The sequence below is a fragment of the Argiope bruennichi genome, chromosome 2 (genome assembly GCF_947563725.1).
Source record: "Argiope bruennichi chromosome 2, qqArgBrue1.1, whole genome shotgun sequence".
Taxonomy (NCBI): Eukaryota; Metazoa; Arthropoda; class Arachnida; order Araneae; family Araneidae; genus Argiope; species Argiope bruennichi.
This window is the reverse complement of record NC_079152.1, coordinates 92,244,951-92,265,688: the sequence shown is the minus strand read 5'-3', so window position 1 is coordinate 92,265,688 and position 20,738 is coordinate 92,244,951. Positions and strand designations below refer to the sequence as shown.

Below are 20,738 nucleotides of genomic sequence, written 5' to 3'. Positions count from 1 at the left end.
TTGATGAAAGAAGAAGAAATATCTTAAAGTTTAATAGGCGAGCAATTTGGCTGTTACATATAATGAATTCCTTTTAAACATTTCAAAATAAAAAAAAATACATACATAAATTCTTTAATAAAGAAATGTTCTTAAGAGCTATAAGTGAAATATTACTCTTCATTATGATAAAATTTTATATATCATTTAAAATCATAAGGTGTTCAATTTAGGAAGTAGCTTGAAAATGCCAATCACAAACTGAGCTCCTAATTCAAAAATAAAGTATATTTGTTAAGGTATATTTTTTTAGATATTAAATTAAAATTATTGTGTATTAATTATAGTGCTAATGCATTCCAAATTTCATTAAAAAACTTTTTAAAATAACATCGTCAATAATATTGTATTAGAATATTTAAAACTTAAACAATAGAGATTAATCAGATAATTTTTTTACATACCTTTAGAACTGTTTTGGTTCTTCTTAGATTGTACAACGTGTAAAAGATTACTACAAAAAATTACTGAAAATGTATTATTGTTTAAATCCCGGTTTTGTCTTTTACAAGATGTTTACCAAAATTCGTAATGATTTAGTAAATGCATTCTCAATTATATATATATATATATATCTTACTTTTCAAATAATCATTTTTGAAATATTAAATATTCTGCTTAAAAATCGATTTTCAAATTTACAGATACGTTACAAATTGTTTTTATAGACAAAATTTTTTGAAAAGTAGAAAAAAGTTCGTTTCATTAATTATAATTCAAATTATATCACTTATTACTATTCTTATTCTTAAATCGCAAATCTATCCTTTTATCATATTCCATTATAAAGTTGATGCCATTATAGTAATTTCATTAGATTTCAGATTTTGTTGCAGAAAATCCACGTATTTTTTCCCTTTGTATTTAATGACACAATCGTGACCCTTTAACCAGATCAGGTTAGCCCCTATGAATGTTTTATAAGAAATTTTAAGTCTTTAAATAAATTTCAGAGACGAATTCATTGAAGAAATTGACTTTCTAATGGGGACTTTTCAGTTTTAAATGATCATTTTTAATTTTTACATCATAAGTTCTGAATTTAAACCACACTGATAAAAATAGATACCTCATCAATTCTTAGTCTTTTTTTAAAATCCAATTTGGATTGAATCCAAATAACATTGGAAAATATTTCATGTATTTTTAAATATATACACTAAAATAAATTTTAAGATTTTTTTAATTGTTCTATAACTACTAAATCCATTAAAAATAACATTTTTTAACAACAAAAATAAAGAAATCAAAATAAACTTTGTTGTTTCCATAAATGATTATCGTTTGCCAAATACTCGCATTCTTTCATTTGCAGCAGTTGAAGGACGTTTGAATAACGTGAAAATGTAGCGTTTGTACATTAACCACATAGCGAAAGCACATAATTGTACGATTTTTAAATTTAACCACTTAATAAGAATAAGCATTATTAATGCACCATTAATATATATATAACGACGATTCAAATTACATTCACACAGTATACAAGACCAAATGAAAACATTGGTGATACAAAAATAAATGACAGCCATAAAATCCAACATGCGATACACATTAACATCACAAGATATCAACATAACTCTTTTTTTCTTCTTTCCAATAAATGTTCCTGTTTTGATTCTTTTTGTTTCACACTTTTTAGCGAATTTCTCTTAAACAGCTGAGGATTTTGAGTCTCTAAAAACGTATGATTTTGGTTTCTGAGGTAAATCCTCAACGCTTCGACTTCGAATTTCCACTTCTGGAACTGCTTCCACCATTGAATTCACCACGGGAGGTGTCTCTTCTGTGACACTTGTTGGAGTAGGCGAGCTTTCCATAGGAGGTTCCAAGGATAATTTCTCCTGTTCAGTGGCATCTTCTGATACCAGTGGTTTCAGTTCGATTTTTTCCGAGGAACAAGTGTGGGAGCACTTTGATTTAGCCTGGAAAAGAATGAAGCAATTCAAAACTTTCGGTAGATTCTTTTCTGGAATCATGTCATATCAAGTCTATCTATTAAAACATGGCATGAGGAAAATTTCTACATAACTTCTCCAATCATGTTTCTTAACATTCAAAACCAACCCTGGTTCAAAAGCTATGGCACTCTCTGCAATTCTTTTATTTATTCCAGCAGAATTATTTTAGATAATTTGCTTTGTTCCATTTTGGTTTTATTGAATATTTTTGACGTTTGTGCTTTTCAGTTCTATGTTTATTATATATATATATTTAGTGATATCTCTAAACCTAAATTAAATCCTAATCAATTTCTTAATTTTTATCTTAATTTAACCCATATTAACTGAATTCTAAAACGTTCTTTTATTTCCTGATTGAAACCCATCCACCTTTTATTTAATTAACTCTACATGAACCCTGTAAAAATGCTTACATCAGCGGTTCCCGCACTCTGAGTGAAGGGATAAAAATAACTGTCAAGCTAAACAAATTCTTTTAAAAGATACCTATGTTCCCCTTTCCTAAATCAACACGTGTAAACAAATCCCTATCAGAATCTCATAGTATATAATCATCGGGAAAAAAAATATTTCTATCTCTTTCGCTCTTTTCTCTCTTTTGTTCTTGTGTCGCTTTGTAGATTGACGTATCTAATCGCTTCTTGCTTGTACATTAATTATGCCTCCCGGGAGGATGGAATAAAGAGAAGTTTTAAAAAATTCAAAAATGTTTTATGCCACAAAACTGCTCAAATATATATGATTGATTTGCCATATTTATTTTCTTATTTGTATTTGCTAATGTATAATACCTCACTCAGAGGGCAGTATAAATCAGTACTTACTAAAATAGTCAATTGCGCAAGTCTGTGCGTCTCGATGCGCAGAAAAATATCGAGACGAATCGCTTGATACTTGATTGTGGTTCTTTAAGAAGCTTCGAGACTAGTTCTCAATGAAAGACAAAGAACCAGAGCTCTTAAAATAGTCAAGCTTTTTAAGGAATTGAGCAAATAGCTTGATACTTTTTTAGTTATTTCTTTCTTATTAATCTTACCTCCTATAACTGTAAGTAATCATTTGTAAATAATCGCAATTGTGTTTATCTTCAATAAGTAGTGTTTTTACTTCTTCAGTGTATTTTCCTTAAACTCTATTTTTCCACGCTTAGTCTCCATTGAGTAAAATGCCTTCTCTGCGAAATTCCTGTCTAAAGTTATATAAGTTCCGAAAACGTTCCTACGATTTCTTTTTCCTGCTTTTTTGCTTCCTATTCGGTTTACAGTTATAATTCGAACTAAGAACTCTCAAAACTCATTTTAATAACAGGATGCTTGCCCAAAAATTCGCAAAAGAATAAAAATCTGTTCTTTAAAGAATTTCATATCTGCTTTTCCTTTACCAAGAAAATATTTTTGTTTTATACCTGTATATATTTAAAATGATTACATTTCAGTTGAAGATTATTTAATACTATAGGAGCAATATAACTATATATTTAGCAAGCAATACAGTAATATTATCTAAACTTTTTAACTACTGGAGTCAAACAGAAGTTGTAAAAAGTAAAATATGTTCAAAATTAGGTACAAAATTAGTTAATTACTTTTTAAAAAATTATCTTTTTTAGAAATTTCTTTTTTTTTAATTTCCAAAAAGTTATATATTTAAAATTTTTATATAATTTTTATATCTCGCTTAATAAAATTGGTTAGTCAAATAAATTTTTCTTTGCAAACTATTATACGATGGTAAAAAAAGTTACTCACACATATCTTAAGTTTAACACACATATCTTAAGTTAAAACAAAACATCAGTTTTTTTAAAAAAAAGTCTCCCAGTCCGAAGTGCAACATAATGCCAAGGACTGGACTAAGTTTTGTAGAAGCCCTTAGGTAATTGCATGATTCGGGAGTCCCCTTTTTCCATCCAAACATCAAAACCACGTATAGAATATCTCTTGTGTAAAAAAAAAAAAAAAAAAAAAAAAAATGAAAAACTTTTTAAAATTACTTTTTAAACAAAATTATAATAATTATAAAATTTTCAGGCGCAATTTACAGCATTTAATAAAAAATTTACCAGGACCGTTGATTTGTTATTCAATCGAACAATTAAAAAAACAACTACATTGCTTTGCAAGCGAATTTGAAAACATGATAAAATCCTAAGAATATTGTTCTAAAATTCGGACAATACTCCATTTTAGTTTGAGTATATGATTAAATACATAACCATGATAGATAAAATGAAACTGTAAAATTGGATAACCCTGAATATACAAAAAGGAGGTGGTAGTGAAAAATTTCAAGTTCTTGGAGCTTTCCGAAGATAGTGGGGGCCATAAGTCTATTTAATAATCCAAATCTGTCAATGCCACGTGCCAGCATCAACGTGGAAATTAAAATCGATTTTTTTTTTACTCAGTATAACCTTTTCTTACGTCTAGACAAGAAGAGGCTAAGTAAAAAGAATCATGGTCGCAGCGCCATCTGTTCTACTCCATTCAAACATAAGTTGAATGAAGTCATCCTTTTCTCGCAATTGAATATGTAACCCAAAGCGGTTACGAAATGATCGAATTCTCCTTACCTGGTTGAAATACGACGATTGAGAGCGACATCTGACGGTCAGTTGCGCAAGCGACTCCACTACGGGAGAGGGTGGAACCGTCTGGGCATGAGGGAGAGTGTGAGCGGGTTCTTCCGCAATGGATTCCGGAATATCATCTACGAGCTCTTCCTGGGACCTAGGATTAGAAATAGAATAAGTTAACAGAAATCGAAATGAGGCATAGTAAAATAGTGATTTCGTAGAATGTGACCAATTTTGTGGTACAATCAAGTATTCTTAGGGAGAGTTCTTAGGCATTATTGGGCGAACGTGAGGTAGGAATTGAAGGTCAAAGAAGGGAGAATTCCTCATGAAATGAAGTGATTTTGTGGAAATCGGAAAAGTTTTTCCATTACATACACCAAACAAAATATTGGTGTATGTTTTTCATCTTTTCGACGTATGTGTCAAATTAGGCGTTTAGAAATATGCTCCTGCCGGTATTTACTTCACTATTTTGCGTTGTTCAATTTAGTTATATTTACTAATAAGGAAAATAATTGGATTAGATTTTGGATACCGATGAAAAAAAGTCTGATGCATTATTATTTCAGCTTTTTTAAAAAAAATATTGAATGTATGTCAAATTTTAAAAATATATGAAAACTTAACCCTCTGCACTCGGATGGTGACTCTCACTCACCATTCAAGACAGTGCATTATTTTAAATATTAATTAATTTATTTTTCGATTTTGATTGTTAAAAATATATATATAATTGTAAAAAGACGTAGATTAATTTTTGGGGAAATTCAACTTAAACGAATTATATATATATGTAATGATATTTTAAACTCTTAATTTAATCCAAATTAATTTCCAAGATTTATCTTAATTTAGCCCATTATAACTTCATTCTAAAATATTCTCTTATTTCGTGATCCAATTCCACTTTCGGTTTAATTCATTCCTCTGTAAAAATAATACGCCATCAGTAATACGTATCAAGAGAAAGTGATATCTTCGGTTGCCCTTGCAAAGGTGTCAAAGGTTACCACGTGTATTGAACTGGCGCCTGGTCAGAAATCCTATGTTATATAAGACTAGTAATCATTTGTTTCGTCCTTTTTTTACCTTTTTGCCTTCTACTTTTGTGCCACACTGCGCCTTCTTGTAAATAATCATGTTTGCCTCCCGAGAGAGAATGAAACGAAATTAAAGCTACAAAATCTCTTCACTGCTTCGAACCTGCATTCTGCTTCAACCAAAATAATGTTACACACACACATATATATATTTGGAGAAATAAACAAGCTTTTGTATTAACTGAATAATTATGCACGGAATTACTTATCCAAGTGCAAAGGGTTAGTGAAATATTAAGATTTTTAACAATCCGCTTGTCTTATTTCTTTAAATGGAAGCCGTAGTAGTCATATGTTAGTCGAATTAAAAGGATGAAATTAAAGGACTCTCTATATTCGCTGAATATAAAGTATCTAATCTTATCGTGACTCATCAGCTGATTTCTAAAAAGTTAGAAATATACATAGAGTTCGAATTGGAAAGATGTTTTAAATAATGGAGCGAATTATATTTTATATTGTTTGAGTCAAAAAATGCATTTCACAAAAAGTTACAAAATCCAACTTTTTATACAATCCCTTGGCCCGATCAATCAAATTTATTAAAATATTCTTAACATTATAAAATTTTAGACTAGGAGAAAAAACATTCTTTCCCTGATGAGCTTAAAAATTGTTGAAAATGTTTATTTTGGATGCATTTTATAAATAAATTAAACAGATCTTAACAAATTGCTTGCAAATGAAAATTATGCTTTGTCTTGTTATTTTTTAAAAATGTTCCTGAAAAGAAATTTGTATACGATTACTGTTTAAGTCAATCAGAATAACTTGGTCAATTTTAGTCGTATGTTTTAGAATATCGACAATTTTTACTAAATAGGGTAGATAGAACCGAGGGAATATTAAATGTTTCAACTTGTAACTTCTCCGAAATACATTTAATTGACTTAAACAATCTGAAATATAAATCCTTCCATCATTTAAAGCATCTTTTTTTCCAATTCGAAATATATGCATATTACCTATAGATATTACCTATTGGGCCACTATAAAAGCGACCTTGTATATCGACTTAGTGAGTATCCTATTAATCGGATTCTGTCTTTTTCCCACTATGGCGGTGTGGAAATGAAAAAAAGGAATACCAGCTCAGTTATCGTTCTTGTCATCTGGAAATGGTTCAAAATTTTAAGGATTCCTCTGAATAAGTATAACTTTCTCACAAGTTCAAAATGGACGTTTAATTGAGTTGAATCTAACAACAACAACAGCAAAAGAAAATAAAGGGGGAGGAAAAAACAGGCATTATTATCTTTTGAATAATTTCTATTACAAATATAAATAAAATTTTTTTAAATAATTAGTAACGAACTGTTTTTCATGGAATTTTAAAAATAAAATTATTTAAGGCAAAAAAAAAAAAAAAAAAAAAAAAATACTAAATTCATTAAAAAATTTTTGGAAGAAATTTAAAATGAGAGATATGACTTTAACAATTATTGAAATTATTGCATAACAGTGAAAATGTTAACATTATCCACGAAGATTCCTTGAATTGTATCTGAATGCAGTGTATTAAAGTTCGAAAATTACTGAAATCCTGTTTGATAATAACAACTAAAATAAAATAATTTTTACTTAGGAATTAATCTATTTAAAGAGAACAACATTTATGCTGACAAAAATATTTAAATTTTAAATATTCTTCTTAAAGTCCCGCAACTTTATTTTATTCAGAAAAGTGTAGATGAAACTCATTTTTAAAGTTTTTTTCAGTGAAAACATATTTGAATTTAAAAAATCCTTTTTTTCTCCATATAAACTGATTTTCTTGTGGTAGATTTTTAATGTAACTTGACTCAAAACGATAATTATTTAGGTATTAATTTTTTACGGAACACAGACATCGAAGAGACAATTTTTTTCAGACATAGAAATTGATTAGAATTTGAAATCAATTAAAATAGAAAGAAAAAGCAGAATTAAAAGCATAGAATCGAAGAATAAATTTCTAAGTAAAAGGTAATTTTAAGTTTATCAAAGACTAATAGATAAAGAGAGTGAAAAAAGAGCGGATTAAAAAGTAAGATTCTAATAGCACATTTTTATAAAACAAATTTGTTATATATAATTATACTACACAGCTCTAATAAAAGAATTGTGGTAAAAAATAAATTTCGCTTGAAGGTAAATGTGAAAGAGTGACTCCATTTGTTCACAATTTGAATACATTAACATCATGTATACAATACATTTACATTTCATTAAATTTTATAGAATATTTTTTTTTCAAAAAATTAATAAAATGAGTCGATGAAAGGAAAGTTGTTAATTAAATGTCAACTTGATACGAGACCCACAAAATTATTCCATTGTTAAACATGAGAGGGTTTTTGTTTATCATGCCATAATAATAAAGTAATGTATTAAATTTTCTAATTCTGGAATAATCCAAGCTTAAGTAAAAAAAAAACTATATTAATTAGAAATTGAGAAATAAAGAAAGAAAATAATTGTCGAGTGATATTCATTACAAGTGCTCTTAATATAGATTTTACAATAAATTCAATTACGAAAATTCCGAGAAATATAATTTTTTATGAAAATATTTAAAATTGCGAGATAAATTTGGAAAAACTATTAACAGATAAGTAGTTGCTATTACAACTTCATATTATATATCTGATGATAATTGTTGAATTCAATTGAATTTTGGTTCAATTCAAAATGCTACATCTTAAAAAATCTAATAATTACTGATCTTGGTGGAGTATATTTCAAAATGTGACAAATTTCTTAAAAAATTAGTCAACCTGCCCTCAGTATAAATATTAGGCTATATTTATATAATTACTTTGCCGCTGTGATGAATATTAAAGAAAGATTATATTGGTGGAGCATATCTAATAATTGCTATAATGTGAAAGTTTTAACTAACTAACAGCTTCAATTTGAAATAGTTTCTTACTAGATGTCGCTACGAATGCGAGAAATGAGAAAGAGTGTAAAAGGAAATCATTTAACTCTATTTTCATTCTTTTTCAAAATGTCTTCCAAACCGTCGTAGTTAATCGATTATATTTTAATTTTCAAAAATTAGTATTATGTGGATAAAATGTAACACTAGTTATTTGGTCCACCTATCTTCTAACTTTTATAGAACTCTTTTTATTCATTGTAAACTAAACAAATATATAAAAAAAAATCTTTCTTTCTTTGCATTTAAAAATGGAAGAAAATGACACGATTAAATACTTGGAAACAATGAAAGCGATTTAAATTTTATTGCAACAATAAAATCAGTTGTTAAATTAATGGGGAAAAATATATTTAGAAATTTAGCAAAATTCTGGTAAAATTTTCAAACAAAGTAGTATTATTGAAAGGACAATTCTTAAATTTTAAAATGGATTAAAAATAAGGTTTTTGCAATTGTCTGTGTGCGTTAGTATCAAAAATAATTTTTTTTCAAAATTTCGCCTAATTTTTAATTAATTTAATTTCGCTTAATTTTTAATTAAACACACACACACACACGCACGCACGCCCCCCCCACACACTTCTATTTTCTTTTATTGTATTTTTCGAAACGATTTCCTATGATCCTTGTCGCTAATTAAAATTTCTAAGAATTTAGAAGCATAGTTGAAACGTGATTATCATCTGTATTCCAAGTATTGCTTGATTCATTGAAATGCTTGATGTTTGATTGATTGATTTATTGAAATAGTATTTGAATACATATTTATTCAAAATAAGTATGAATGTTTCAAGCAAAATTTTTTTGCCACATTTGAGCTACCGAAAACTAAGCTTCATGGACTCAAAAATGATTGAATTCGAAGTCTCCTTGCCATAGATCGAGAGAGTAAATATTTTCTATCCTTAAAAGATGAAATACTTCAAGATTTTATATATGGAATAAATTTCTGCAAACTTATACATGATGCATTTCTTTTCAAAAGCGCTGAGGCTTGATCTTGATTGATGGCAACTTCCTACGAGACAAATTGATGTTTTTTAAAAAGAAAACTGACCTGTAAAAACTGCTGAAGAGTAGCTTATATCTGGTAAAGTATTAAAAAATTGAAAGCAGAGCTTAAAAGAAATTTGACCTATTTTCTTTCCTTAATTCTAATTTTCTTTTCCCCTCATACTTTTGGAAAAGGTAAGCTTTATGATTGTATTCATTTTGGATAACAAGGCATGAAAAACATAATCATATTTCATCAATGTTTTGGCTCACTTAAATCACAGAAAATCTCATTTTGCTGAATTTAATATTTTTTCTAAGATAATAAAATAAAATAATTACTTTGAAATATAAATATCATTTAGAAAGCAAATCTGATATTCAAACTTTTTTGGGAAATGTTGCTTATAATGCATTTGCAGTATAAAATGCTTGCAGAGAAGTGAGTCTAGAATTAATAATTATGGTGCCAAAATGGGAAGGGAAAAAAAACATTCTTTACTAAGATTTCTGTATAATTTGATAAAATTTCTTTCTATTTCATTGGATGGAAATGATCGACTGATCTCTAAATTAACAAAAATTTTAAAATTATATACTAGTCTTTTTAAATTGTGTATAATTAATTAATTCTGTTAATTAAGGAGAAATAGCTTTAATTCTGTTAAATTCTGTAATTTAATTTCTTCCATATTTCTAAAAACAAAATTCTGTATTTGACTTTTCATTCAATCTTAATGAATTCTGGGAAATTGCACAACTCTTTATTCCTGATGATTATATAATATTTTGATTTTTTCAAAATTTGAAAACAAGTCAGTCGATTGATTTTGATTCCATATGAAGCTTCATTCAGGATTTATTTAAAAGAAAATTGAATACGATATAACACAATATTAATAATAATGAATTAGGAAATAAAAAAGTTATAAAACCGTAAGTAATAAAAAAAGCTTAGAATTTCATAACGTATGCATTCACCAATTACTAAAAAAATTAATGAAAAATTCTAAATCAAAACAAAATTGTAAAAATGCTACGAGTATAAGCGATATTATAAGAAAATTAAGTCACAATTTATATCACACGAATAAAAATTTCTGACCAATCACTAAAGAAATAGGAAATATGTATGGTAAGTACAAATGGGAAGAACAAATATTAAAATAATGAGAAGAACAAGTAATTGGAATATCATTATTAGCCATTCATGCTTTTATGATTTCGTTTTCTCTTCCCATTTTTGACAGAAAAAAAATTACTTTTTAGTATATTAATAAAAATTATTTCTTTAAAACCATTTTTTTTATTAATTCATGTTTACAGTATCTCCTTCAAATTAATTAAAAAAAGTATAGAAATTTTTTTTGAGTGACATTTCCATAATTTTTTTTCCCATTGCACTTTTTGCTGCCACCAAACTAAAGCAATATGTAAGTTAACCAAATACTATCCAACCAATTTAAATCTTATTATTTAGTAGAAGAAATTCAAAATAAAGATTGAAAATAGACTTTTAAAACATTAAAAGATATTACGGATAAATTTATGCATGCTTTTTATAGATTATTTCATACATATTTGATGCTCCTTTTAAAATTTAGAATTTATTCAAAGTGTAAGAAATTAAATGTAAGAAATGAGCAGAAGACAAAAACATTCAGATGACTAAAAATGATGCAAAAATAGAAATACGCCAAAGGTTAATCAATTTTATTATTTTTTAAAGAAATTCTCACATAGTTTCATATTAGCAAGTTAATTTAACTAAATTAAAAATAATTTTAAATACAAAAGGCCACTAGTAGATAAATTAATTGTCATATATATGTATATAATAAATAGAAAGAAGTTAACAGTCGTGATCTTGCTATCAAAAAATTGAAATTCACCCACCAGCTGCATTTGATTTGAACTCTTTATTATATGTTTACTAATGAGGAAATCATCTTGTACAATTTTATCAATGAATATTATTTAGTCCTTAATATGACGTTTCTTTGCATCTGAATGGCTGTTGATAGTGTTTTACTAGTTCTTTAACCAAATGTGAAATAAAGAAGTATTTAATAAAAAAGTGATGCATATTTCATTCCAAAAAAATCAATATATAATGAAATTTATTTGAAATCTCATTATATATTAAATTATCATTTGTTTGGCTATAGGACAGTTTTATATTATACTGCACATTTAATTTTAAATAACATGTATCAGGAACATATTTATATGCGCCAAAGAAATGTTATGAAAAATAGAAAGTAATACACATTTTTAGTTATCCAACGTGAAAAGAGGATTTAGTAAGCACTGTAAGGCAATCTAGGCCTTAGGATGGAAGAGTAGTGCAATCGAGATATTTTTCTATAAAAGTTTGTATGCTAATCTGGCGAATTCTTATAGTTATTTATCACTGAGGATCAAATATTTCTATATTGATGTAACATTTAAGAAGAGAGAAATGGGATGCCAGTTCTGGGTCAGCCTCCCAATTTGCCAAAGTTCAGCATTAAGAAATCACTTTTATGATAATCCTCTTTTATATCTTCAAAACAAACTGTTAATCTGACAGTTCATTTTTGTTCTCCAGTAAAATCCATCCTAAAATGCATGTTAAAATCTCGATTTGAAGCAATACGAGAACGATTTCGGGACAAAATTACGAAATCTTCTTGGTGAGACCTCATAGTGTTTGACAGTGGCCGGAATACGACACCTGTACCTAATTTTTTATTAGAAAATAAATATGGGAATATTTTATCACCAATGGCAGATATGAAATATTCCAAATCCTTATAATTAAGAGAAGCAGACCTCGATATCGAAGCATACTGAACTCCTTAAAAAATCTCTGCGCTTGATTTTCATAGCCAGCTTTAATGAAAACAGGCTTACATAACAAGGATAGAACCCAGACAGTTCGACAAAAGAAAATAATTATTACCCTACTTTATCACATGAAAGAACTTAAATGTTTTCCTCACTATTTTCAAAATGAAACAGTGTAATTTTGTTTGTAAAAGCACCACGTCTCTTATTTTTATGCAAATCTAAATCAATAATGTTTATGACTGCACAACAATTTCGAATTATAATTGCAAATTTCATTCATTCGAAAACCCATTAAAACCGAATGTATTAAAAAATTATTTAAATTATTCAATTTATGCGTACTACGACATTTATAAAACAGAATTCCCCCCTTTTTTAATGAGATTTTCAAATATCTAGTTATAAATAATGTCATTTATAGAGGATGTAATCTAAATACTTTATTAATAAATTACTGAAACATTCTATGTGGAAATAATGCTTTTGAAAAGTGATTTCAAAATATTTTCCTCTTCATGTCACAAGCAAGCCACCTTAAATATAAATTTTAATAATTTGAAGCAAATGAATTACGATGCCCTGCAGCTTGGATATCTCCAAGATCTCGTCTTTGAGAGTGTTTTCTGTCTAGTTAAAGAAAATATCAAAGTTAAATCCTCATTTCCCTTGCAGCAACTTTTACTTGTTGTTTCAACGATTTGTTGTAGAATGGAGAGCAATTCTGAAGAAGCCTTATGAATATTTCATTATGCCACTAGCCGTTCATACAAAATGTACTCTTTCGTTTCGTTAGGCTTGGGCACTGAATTCTAGTAGGCTATTCTGGAATTCGTTCCATTTTAATGATTCGCATAGATAATGTAAATATACTTATGAATATAGGAAGATAGAAAGTTTCCAATTCAATAACTCTTGTGAGAATTTATGGATTTAAGACAATTTGGCGGAAATGTCTAAAAAAAATTATGCAAAATGCTATATTAGGAAAGAAGAATCATAAATTCACTTATTATATGCAATATGACAAGAACTGGAGTATAAATTTCGGCACAAATAAGGAGTTTTTTTCTTCTTATTTTTATTTACCAGAATACATTATTACAAAAGTAAATGAATTACAAAATAAACTTTCTTCATAGCAGCAAGGGATTTAAATATATATGGTATATGTTATAATTATAAATTATTTAAAAGGTAAATAAGTATTTAGCATTGTTTTAGTTTTATTTACATGCTCATTTATTAGTTACTCAGAGAATACTCATTAAATTTTCTACAACATGCCAAAACATGTCAAAGATTTTGAAATTTGTCACAGTTTGAATGTACAGTTGGTACAGAATTCTGCCAAAGTCTAAAATGCACATGTAATACAAATGCATTTAAAAATAGAAGTAAAGAAGTTGAAAATTTGATTATAATAGCGTATTCGAAAGTAAATATAACTGGAAGAAATATTCGACACATTCATGTTCTTTTTTGTTGATGGTTAACGATTAACGAATAAATTCTTGATGATTAACGAACGTCCAAAAGACGTTCCATAATGTTATCCTTCTCTGGGAATTTTAAGATCCCCACAAATGGTGTGATAAAGAAAAAAGTAGAGAATTTTTTCAGAACTATACTCGAACATCCTCTCTGTAATCCGGACTTATGACCTTCACATTACTATTTGTTTGAATCACTCAAAAGAAGAATTAGCTAGAGAAAAAATTTTATTGGATAAAAAAAGCAGTATAAAAATATTGCAAAATTGGTATGGAAAATCCGACTTTTTATCATTAAAAAAAAAGTTCATAGTACTTTCGTAGATTTTAAATAATGATATATAGGAAAATAATTTACTCTGCATTTAATGGATGAGTGTGGTTATTTCTCTTTTGCTAAAAGAAAGCAATATTTATGGTAAGTAATATTTTAGAAAAAGTTATAAAAAGACTTCTTTATATTTGATTTATTTTTATTTGCATCTTCAGGTAATTAATTTCATTATATAAGCATATCAAAAAATTACAAATAATATTACCAACAACTGTTATATAGAATCAAACGAGATATTAATCGAGAGAATTAATACTATTATCTTTTAAGAAAATGAACGTTTTATCTTTTTAATATGAACACTTAATTCTTCAACCTATTTTTTATTTATGCTTTTAATTTTTTTTTATTTATTTAACTTTTCTGAAACTCTATACTTAAACAATTTATTTTCAAAACTTTAACATACAGTTTTACATTTTCTTCCTTTATTTTTTTTGTTTCACTTACAATGCAGATAATAATATATTAAATAAGAAATTAAATCGAGTCTTGACATTTTCCTTTTTTTTTTGCATTTAGAATAACAAAATAAGAGTACCTATATTTTCTGAATCAGCACACATGGAATTTCAGCTTAGCTGACTTTATGGTTATTATGGAATTATTTGTGGCTGTAACTAACCTTATTTGCATCAGAGATATGATTGAAAACTAAACGATTGAGTTTTTTGTTAAATAAAAAAAAATACAGTTAAAAGCTTCTTGTTAGTTTCGACTGATATATTTGAAAAATTGCAACTACAATATAATTCAGCTTGTAATTCTGGATAAGCCTGGATTCAGCCTTTCACATCATTGTAAATATATCTTGACATTTAAGACGCCCATAAAGACTTTCATAGGACAAATGATTCTGAGCTTCAGATTTACACCATGACTCTTTTTAATTACTGAATCTGCCTCGGTCATTTTGGTTATTCCCTATAGACAAATAAACTAGGATCTAAAATTTCATATAGATCAAGCATTGCTACACGAAAGTAGTATACGGTCCAAAATATTGACCACTAAGTAAATTATTGCTCCTCTGGTCAATAAAACAGTTAATTTAATTCCACATTAACTGAGATAGCATGTCAGTCATGTACTTGGTTTGTAAATGGCTAGAAATAATGAGTGAAAGTTGTACCGTAACGTCAAACGGATTTCAAACCAATTAACCCTTTAAAGGGCCATTTTTTTTCTAGTCATATTATGTTAAAATATTTTTAGGCTTAAAATTAGAATAAGAAAAGGGATTTATTTAGCTTATTAATAAATTTAATTTGATTAATTAATTAATTTGGTTAATTAATAATTAAGTAACAAATCAAAACACATCATTTTGTGTGAGATAAAGAACTGAAGTATCTTAGTTTCTGTCTTTCTAAAAAAATTTGTCAGAACTGATGCCAGCCTACATAAATTCATACAGAGATTGATAAATTTGGTGGGAAGCATACTTCCCACGGCCTTAGAAAGGGTTAAAGAAAGAAAATAGAATAAAAATATATTTATAGAAACAAATATACTGTTGACTTTTAATATTTTTATAACTCCCCATAAGATTGAATTTTTAAATTGCATTCGAAAGGAATGTTATTTTTCATGAATTTGAAATTAATGCTTAGAAATTCTGTTACCTAAAATTTCAGAATTTTAAAAATTATATAAGTTCTTACTTTGAGAAATTATTGTTAATTTTCCTCAGATACCATTGTCTCATAAATTTAATTATATAAACGAACGTTTCAAACCAAGTTGAAACAATTTTTGAACATTAAAATAAAATTATTTGAAAAGGAATTACCTTATTATTTTGATTAAACGTTGATTATTCTGAAACGGAATCCTTAAATAAACGTTAAATATTAAAATTAAGATACGATTTGAATTATTGATTATTGCTCTGTTTTATAGGTGTATAAGAGTTTCTCCAGATCAATAAATGTTCTGATTTTCATTCAGTTTGATTTTCTGCTTTCCATTAATTTTTATTCAGAAATGGAGTTGGCATTGGAGTTACATGAACTGATGTTGCAAACTGGCCGTAGCAAATAACAGGTGACAAAGAATGCACCAGTTATTAATTTTTGAACATCGCTGGTTAAAGCACGATCAAAGGTTACTAACCCATAACAGTTTTCTTTAGATATAGCACTGAGAAGCACAATAAGTTATTAATGGGAAAAAGAACGTTTTAGATGTCATTAAGACTCAGGAGTTTATTTCTATCAGTTGGAAATTAAACTTGCTTAAGCACAGTTATATGAAAAGTAACAAATATTTAGCGGTTTGGATACTGTTTTGCAGATTTTTGAGATTTATTAATAAGTGCAGCCTATCTTTCGAATTGCTCTTTTTCTTCTGACCGAAACAGCAAATAAGGCTTGCAAAAAATTTAACTAACTGCACAATCGACTCACTTGCTTCCTTTTCCTATAAGCTGTCTTAGATTGTTGTCCATTGGCACTGGGGTGCCTTGCAGGCTGATGGCTCTCCTGTAGACTCGAATTCTGGATTTTTCCAGAGGCGGAAGCTGAACAGAACTCGATCTCAGGGCCATCGTAAGGGGCGGCAAGTCAGTTGTAGTGGCGCCAGTGGTGGCTGGAATGGATGGAGGTGAGACTACTTCCATAGGAGGCAGGTGCTGTGCTTCGATCAATCTGTTGAGCATTTGGATTACACTTTGCATTTCGGTGCTGATTTTGTAATCCAAACCTTCAATTTGCCTGCACAAAAAATAAATACAAAGTGTAAAATTATATTTAATAAGTCGTATTTAAAAAATAACCTTTCCTTCAGGAATGTAGTTTTATGAAGCAGAATTTAAAAGGAAATGAGCAAGGATCTTTAAGACCTGCCCAGTTTTGAGGCAGTTTTTCATTCGAAGATTGGACAATTTTGTGCCATAGACATGTAAAAAAAAAACGGCACAGTAGCGATAGTTAATATAGCGGCTAAGGTTGTCACTAGGGTGTGTAACCCAAGACTTGTTCTCCATTTTCAGTGCTATGGCAAAACACGGATGATAGCGATAGGAAAGCTTTCACTTATTGACACAAGTACTGCTAAAATGAATACTGCAGTGACGTAAGATAAATTCTCAATATTAAAATAACAAAAACTGGATTGCATTTCGAACCTACACAGGATCCTTTTTAAAATAAGATTTCAATGACTTTTTTCATGAATCAAATGCTGTTTATAGCTAAAGTCAAAGTGATGCCACTGCACCATTATTTTAAATAGCTTACTTACCATATATAATTTAATAAACAATTTATATTTTATTTATGATTTATCTTATTATTAAATATGAGTTTTTTTTATTTTAAACTTTAAATTATTAAATAAACAATTTTATTTATAGTTTATCCTATTATTAAATATCAGTTTTTTTATTTTAAACATTTTTAAAGTCATTGTTTGTTTATTTTAAGGCATATTTATTTGAGACAATATATATGTATATTTTACATAATATATGTAACAACAATAATTTATTAAGCCTACTTATTCCTGTTCTGAATAATTTTGTATTATTTTATTTACCTGCATCTATGACACCTTCGATCGTTATGTCTATATGTAAACCATTTCAAAACACTATTTCATTTCTTATTTATAGATAAAACTGAGCAACAACAACAAAAAAAAAAAATAACTTCAAGGAATAGCTGAGAAATTAAAAAAAAAAATTACGAGTTAAAGATTTAAATCAATATTAATACGTTTGATAACTAAATTGCAAACAAATTGGCAACATCTATAAGCTGGGGTAAATTAAAGGTGGGTTTACACTCAGCCAGTTATAAGATTCCAGTAAGTTATGCATGCGCTGAAATAAGATTGCGCATGTGCGGAGAGGGCGGACAATTGCAAGTTCTTGTCTTGATGGGACAAATACTTGCTACTGTACAGTTTCTGCGTATGCGTGTTCTTACTGGATGGTTTGTAGCTGGCTGAGTGTAAATCCACCATAAAAGCAAGTTTGAGTTGAATATTTTGATTTTCTTTTGATTGATATAATAGTTTGTGTATTTTTTGTAAGCTAATATGTATCTGTGAGAGTATTTTCCGCATTAATAATATTGTGGTAACTTGTTGCACACAACAACCTACTTGGATAAATCATCAACGCGAACATCCAATTTTGATAGCTCGTCACAGGTTCGATCACATATGGGTTGATCTGGACTCAGTTCGTCCCCAGGAGTCTGGGCAGTACTGGAACTACAAGAAAGTGGAATGGTCATCGAAGAGGAAGTGGACTTATGACCGCTCGTTGAGGTCGGTAGCGCAGAACTAGTCGTCGTGATTCGACCCTGGCTGGACTTGGACTGTCTGTGATATGCCAAGAAAGAACAGAAGTTAGTAAGATAATTATAAACAACGGGTATTTACAGAAGTTTGAAGCAGTTACAGAGTTCTAGATCAAAGGTAAATAACATCTATTCGGGAGTATTTGTACCTTTAAAATATTTTTCAACATGCAATAAATTTTCGAATAGTAGTTTATATTTATCATAGTTTGATCACTTTTTCACACAAAATTGAACAAAATTTGGAATAATTGTAACAAATTCATAGGATTAAAATAACTGATTTTGAATTAGTAAAAATGGATGTATCTTATATCTTTTTTTATATTTGTTTGCCTAGACATTTTAAAATATCAAAATTCATAAAAACAATTAAACAGGAATATCTTTGTATGTATATTTTTTAAAGAAAAGTTAAAAAAGAGTTAAAAGAAGCTGAACGTCTATGTTCAATCTTTAATAAGCACATCAAGAAGGATTTTATTAATTTGAGTTATGTTTATTAATATATTCTACGTGTTTGCTCATATATAATTTATCAAAAAATTTAAATGAAAGATTTACCACAATTAATTTTAGTAATAATTGGATAATGTTGAAATTTATTTTTAAAAAGTCTAAATGATGTCTGTTTAAAGTGGAAATGTAGTTCGTACTTTTTTCTGGAATTGTAATGCCTTTATTAGATTCCACATAAATCATAACAATTATAAACTACTGAATTTGATCAATAATTACTCCTTTTATTTAACATATACTTTATTAAACTTTCATAAAATAAAATTAGAAATATATATGCCAAATTCTTCTTTATTAATGTCACGCAATTTATTTGACGCTATACGAGTTAAGTGAATATAAAGATTTAAAACGATTTTGTGAGAGAAAATACATAAACCTTACATGACAATGTTAAAGCGCAGTTGCAATTTTATCTCAAAACAAAGCAGATATTCAGCGTATCTACAATGCCACCTGTGTAACATCCATTATGATTACTATTACGACAGTGAGATGTTACTTTTAAATCTTTATAACTATTATTTTTATTTGGTAAAAACAGTAGAATTAAAAGAAATTAAATTTTTTTCCTATGAGATCAGAATTATAACAATCTACTGAAACAGATCAAGCCATTCTGATTGATTGCATCCATAAATATGATCAATTCTGAACTTAAAAAAGACATGGATAACATAAATACCTAAATCTAAGTTTTGAGGATGGAGTACCATCTGCTTTTTCTACATCATCATCTTCATCTACATCTGCATCTGCTCCTGCTTCGTCGTCGTCTAGAAGCGTATGACAAGTTGAACCACTCGGTCCGTCAATGGGACTGACAAGAAATGCCATTTTGCGGGACACATGGGATCCAGTTGAACTGCTGGCAGTTGCTGAAAAAGGAAATGCTTTTAGATACTTTTATCTTATCCTTAGGAAAGAAGGATTTCAAGGTTTTAGTTTTGAAGAACATTTAGATTTATGTAAAATGTAACATATACTAGAACATCTTATAAAATGTGATGATGCCATACTTACTGTAAAGATTATTATATATTTTTAAATTTATTTGACTTTTCACATGATAGTAAATTTTATATTAGATTAAACAGAATTCTGTAATCGAATTTCACCTATTTCTAAAACTTTGTGATGTTAGATGCTCTAGATTTAAGTTCTGAAAATTTATATATATTCCATACATATTTCAATTCATACATATTCCAAATGAACATACAACATTTTAATAGTTTCAAAATTATCAGTTAATGATTTGATTTTAGTTGCACGTAAGGGGTGGTAACCAATCAAGGAAAAACGGTTTACGTATTTTCGATTTTGCTTTGCTATTGCTAAAATAATATTGTACAATAACGTATTTACAATATTATTTGCTAAAAACTATTATAGTTCGGCGTATTGTTGTTTTAATATGTTGTAAAGACTCTTATAAATAAAATATTTTACTTTTTTATTTGATTTTTTTTAAATTTTCATTATTTTCTTTTAACATTATCATTTCAATATTAACAGTTTTAACTATATTTTATTCAGTATTAATTATATTCTAAAGTTTATTCTCAAACTATATCTGAATCTAAAGTATCAATGATCTTAATAAGTTTACTAAAGCTATTAAGGTAATCTAGAAGAAAGCAGACCTTTCCAATGTGA

General features: G+C 28.0%; 1 protein-coding gene across 1 annotated transcript in view; it reads right to left on the bottom strand.

The window, feature by feature from the left end:
* Positions 1-1,242: 1,242 nt before the first annotated feature.
* LOC129960749 (potassium voltage-gated channel subfamily H member 2-like) overlaps positions 1,243-20,738 on the bottom strand; it is a 631,583-nt gene continuing 612,087 nt past the window's right edge. The window contains exons 16-20 of the mRNA XM_056074363.1: positions 19,765-19,957; positions 18,361-18,582; positions 16,662-16,967; positions 4,576-4,732; positions 1,243-1,964 (exon numbers count right to left, since the gene is read on the bottom strand). Of these exons, the coding sequence (XP_055930338.1) occupies positions 1,692-1,964; positions 4,576-4,732; positions 16,662-16,967; positions 18,361-18,582; positions 19,765-19,957 (1,151 nt within the window). The 3' untranslated portion in view covers positions 1,243-1,691. The remainder of the gene's footprint in view (positions 1,965-4,575; positions 4,733-16,661; positions 16,968-18,360; positions 18,583-19,764; positions 19,958-20,738) is intronic.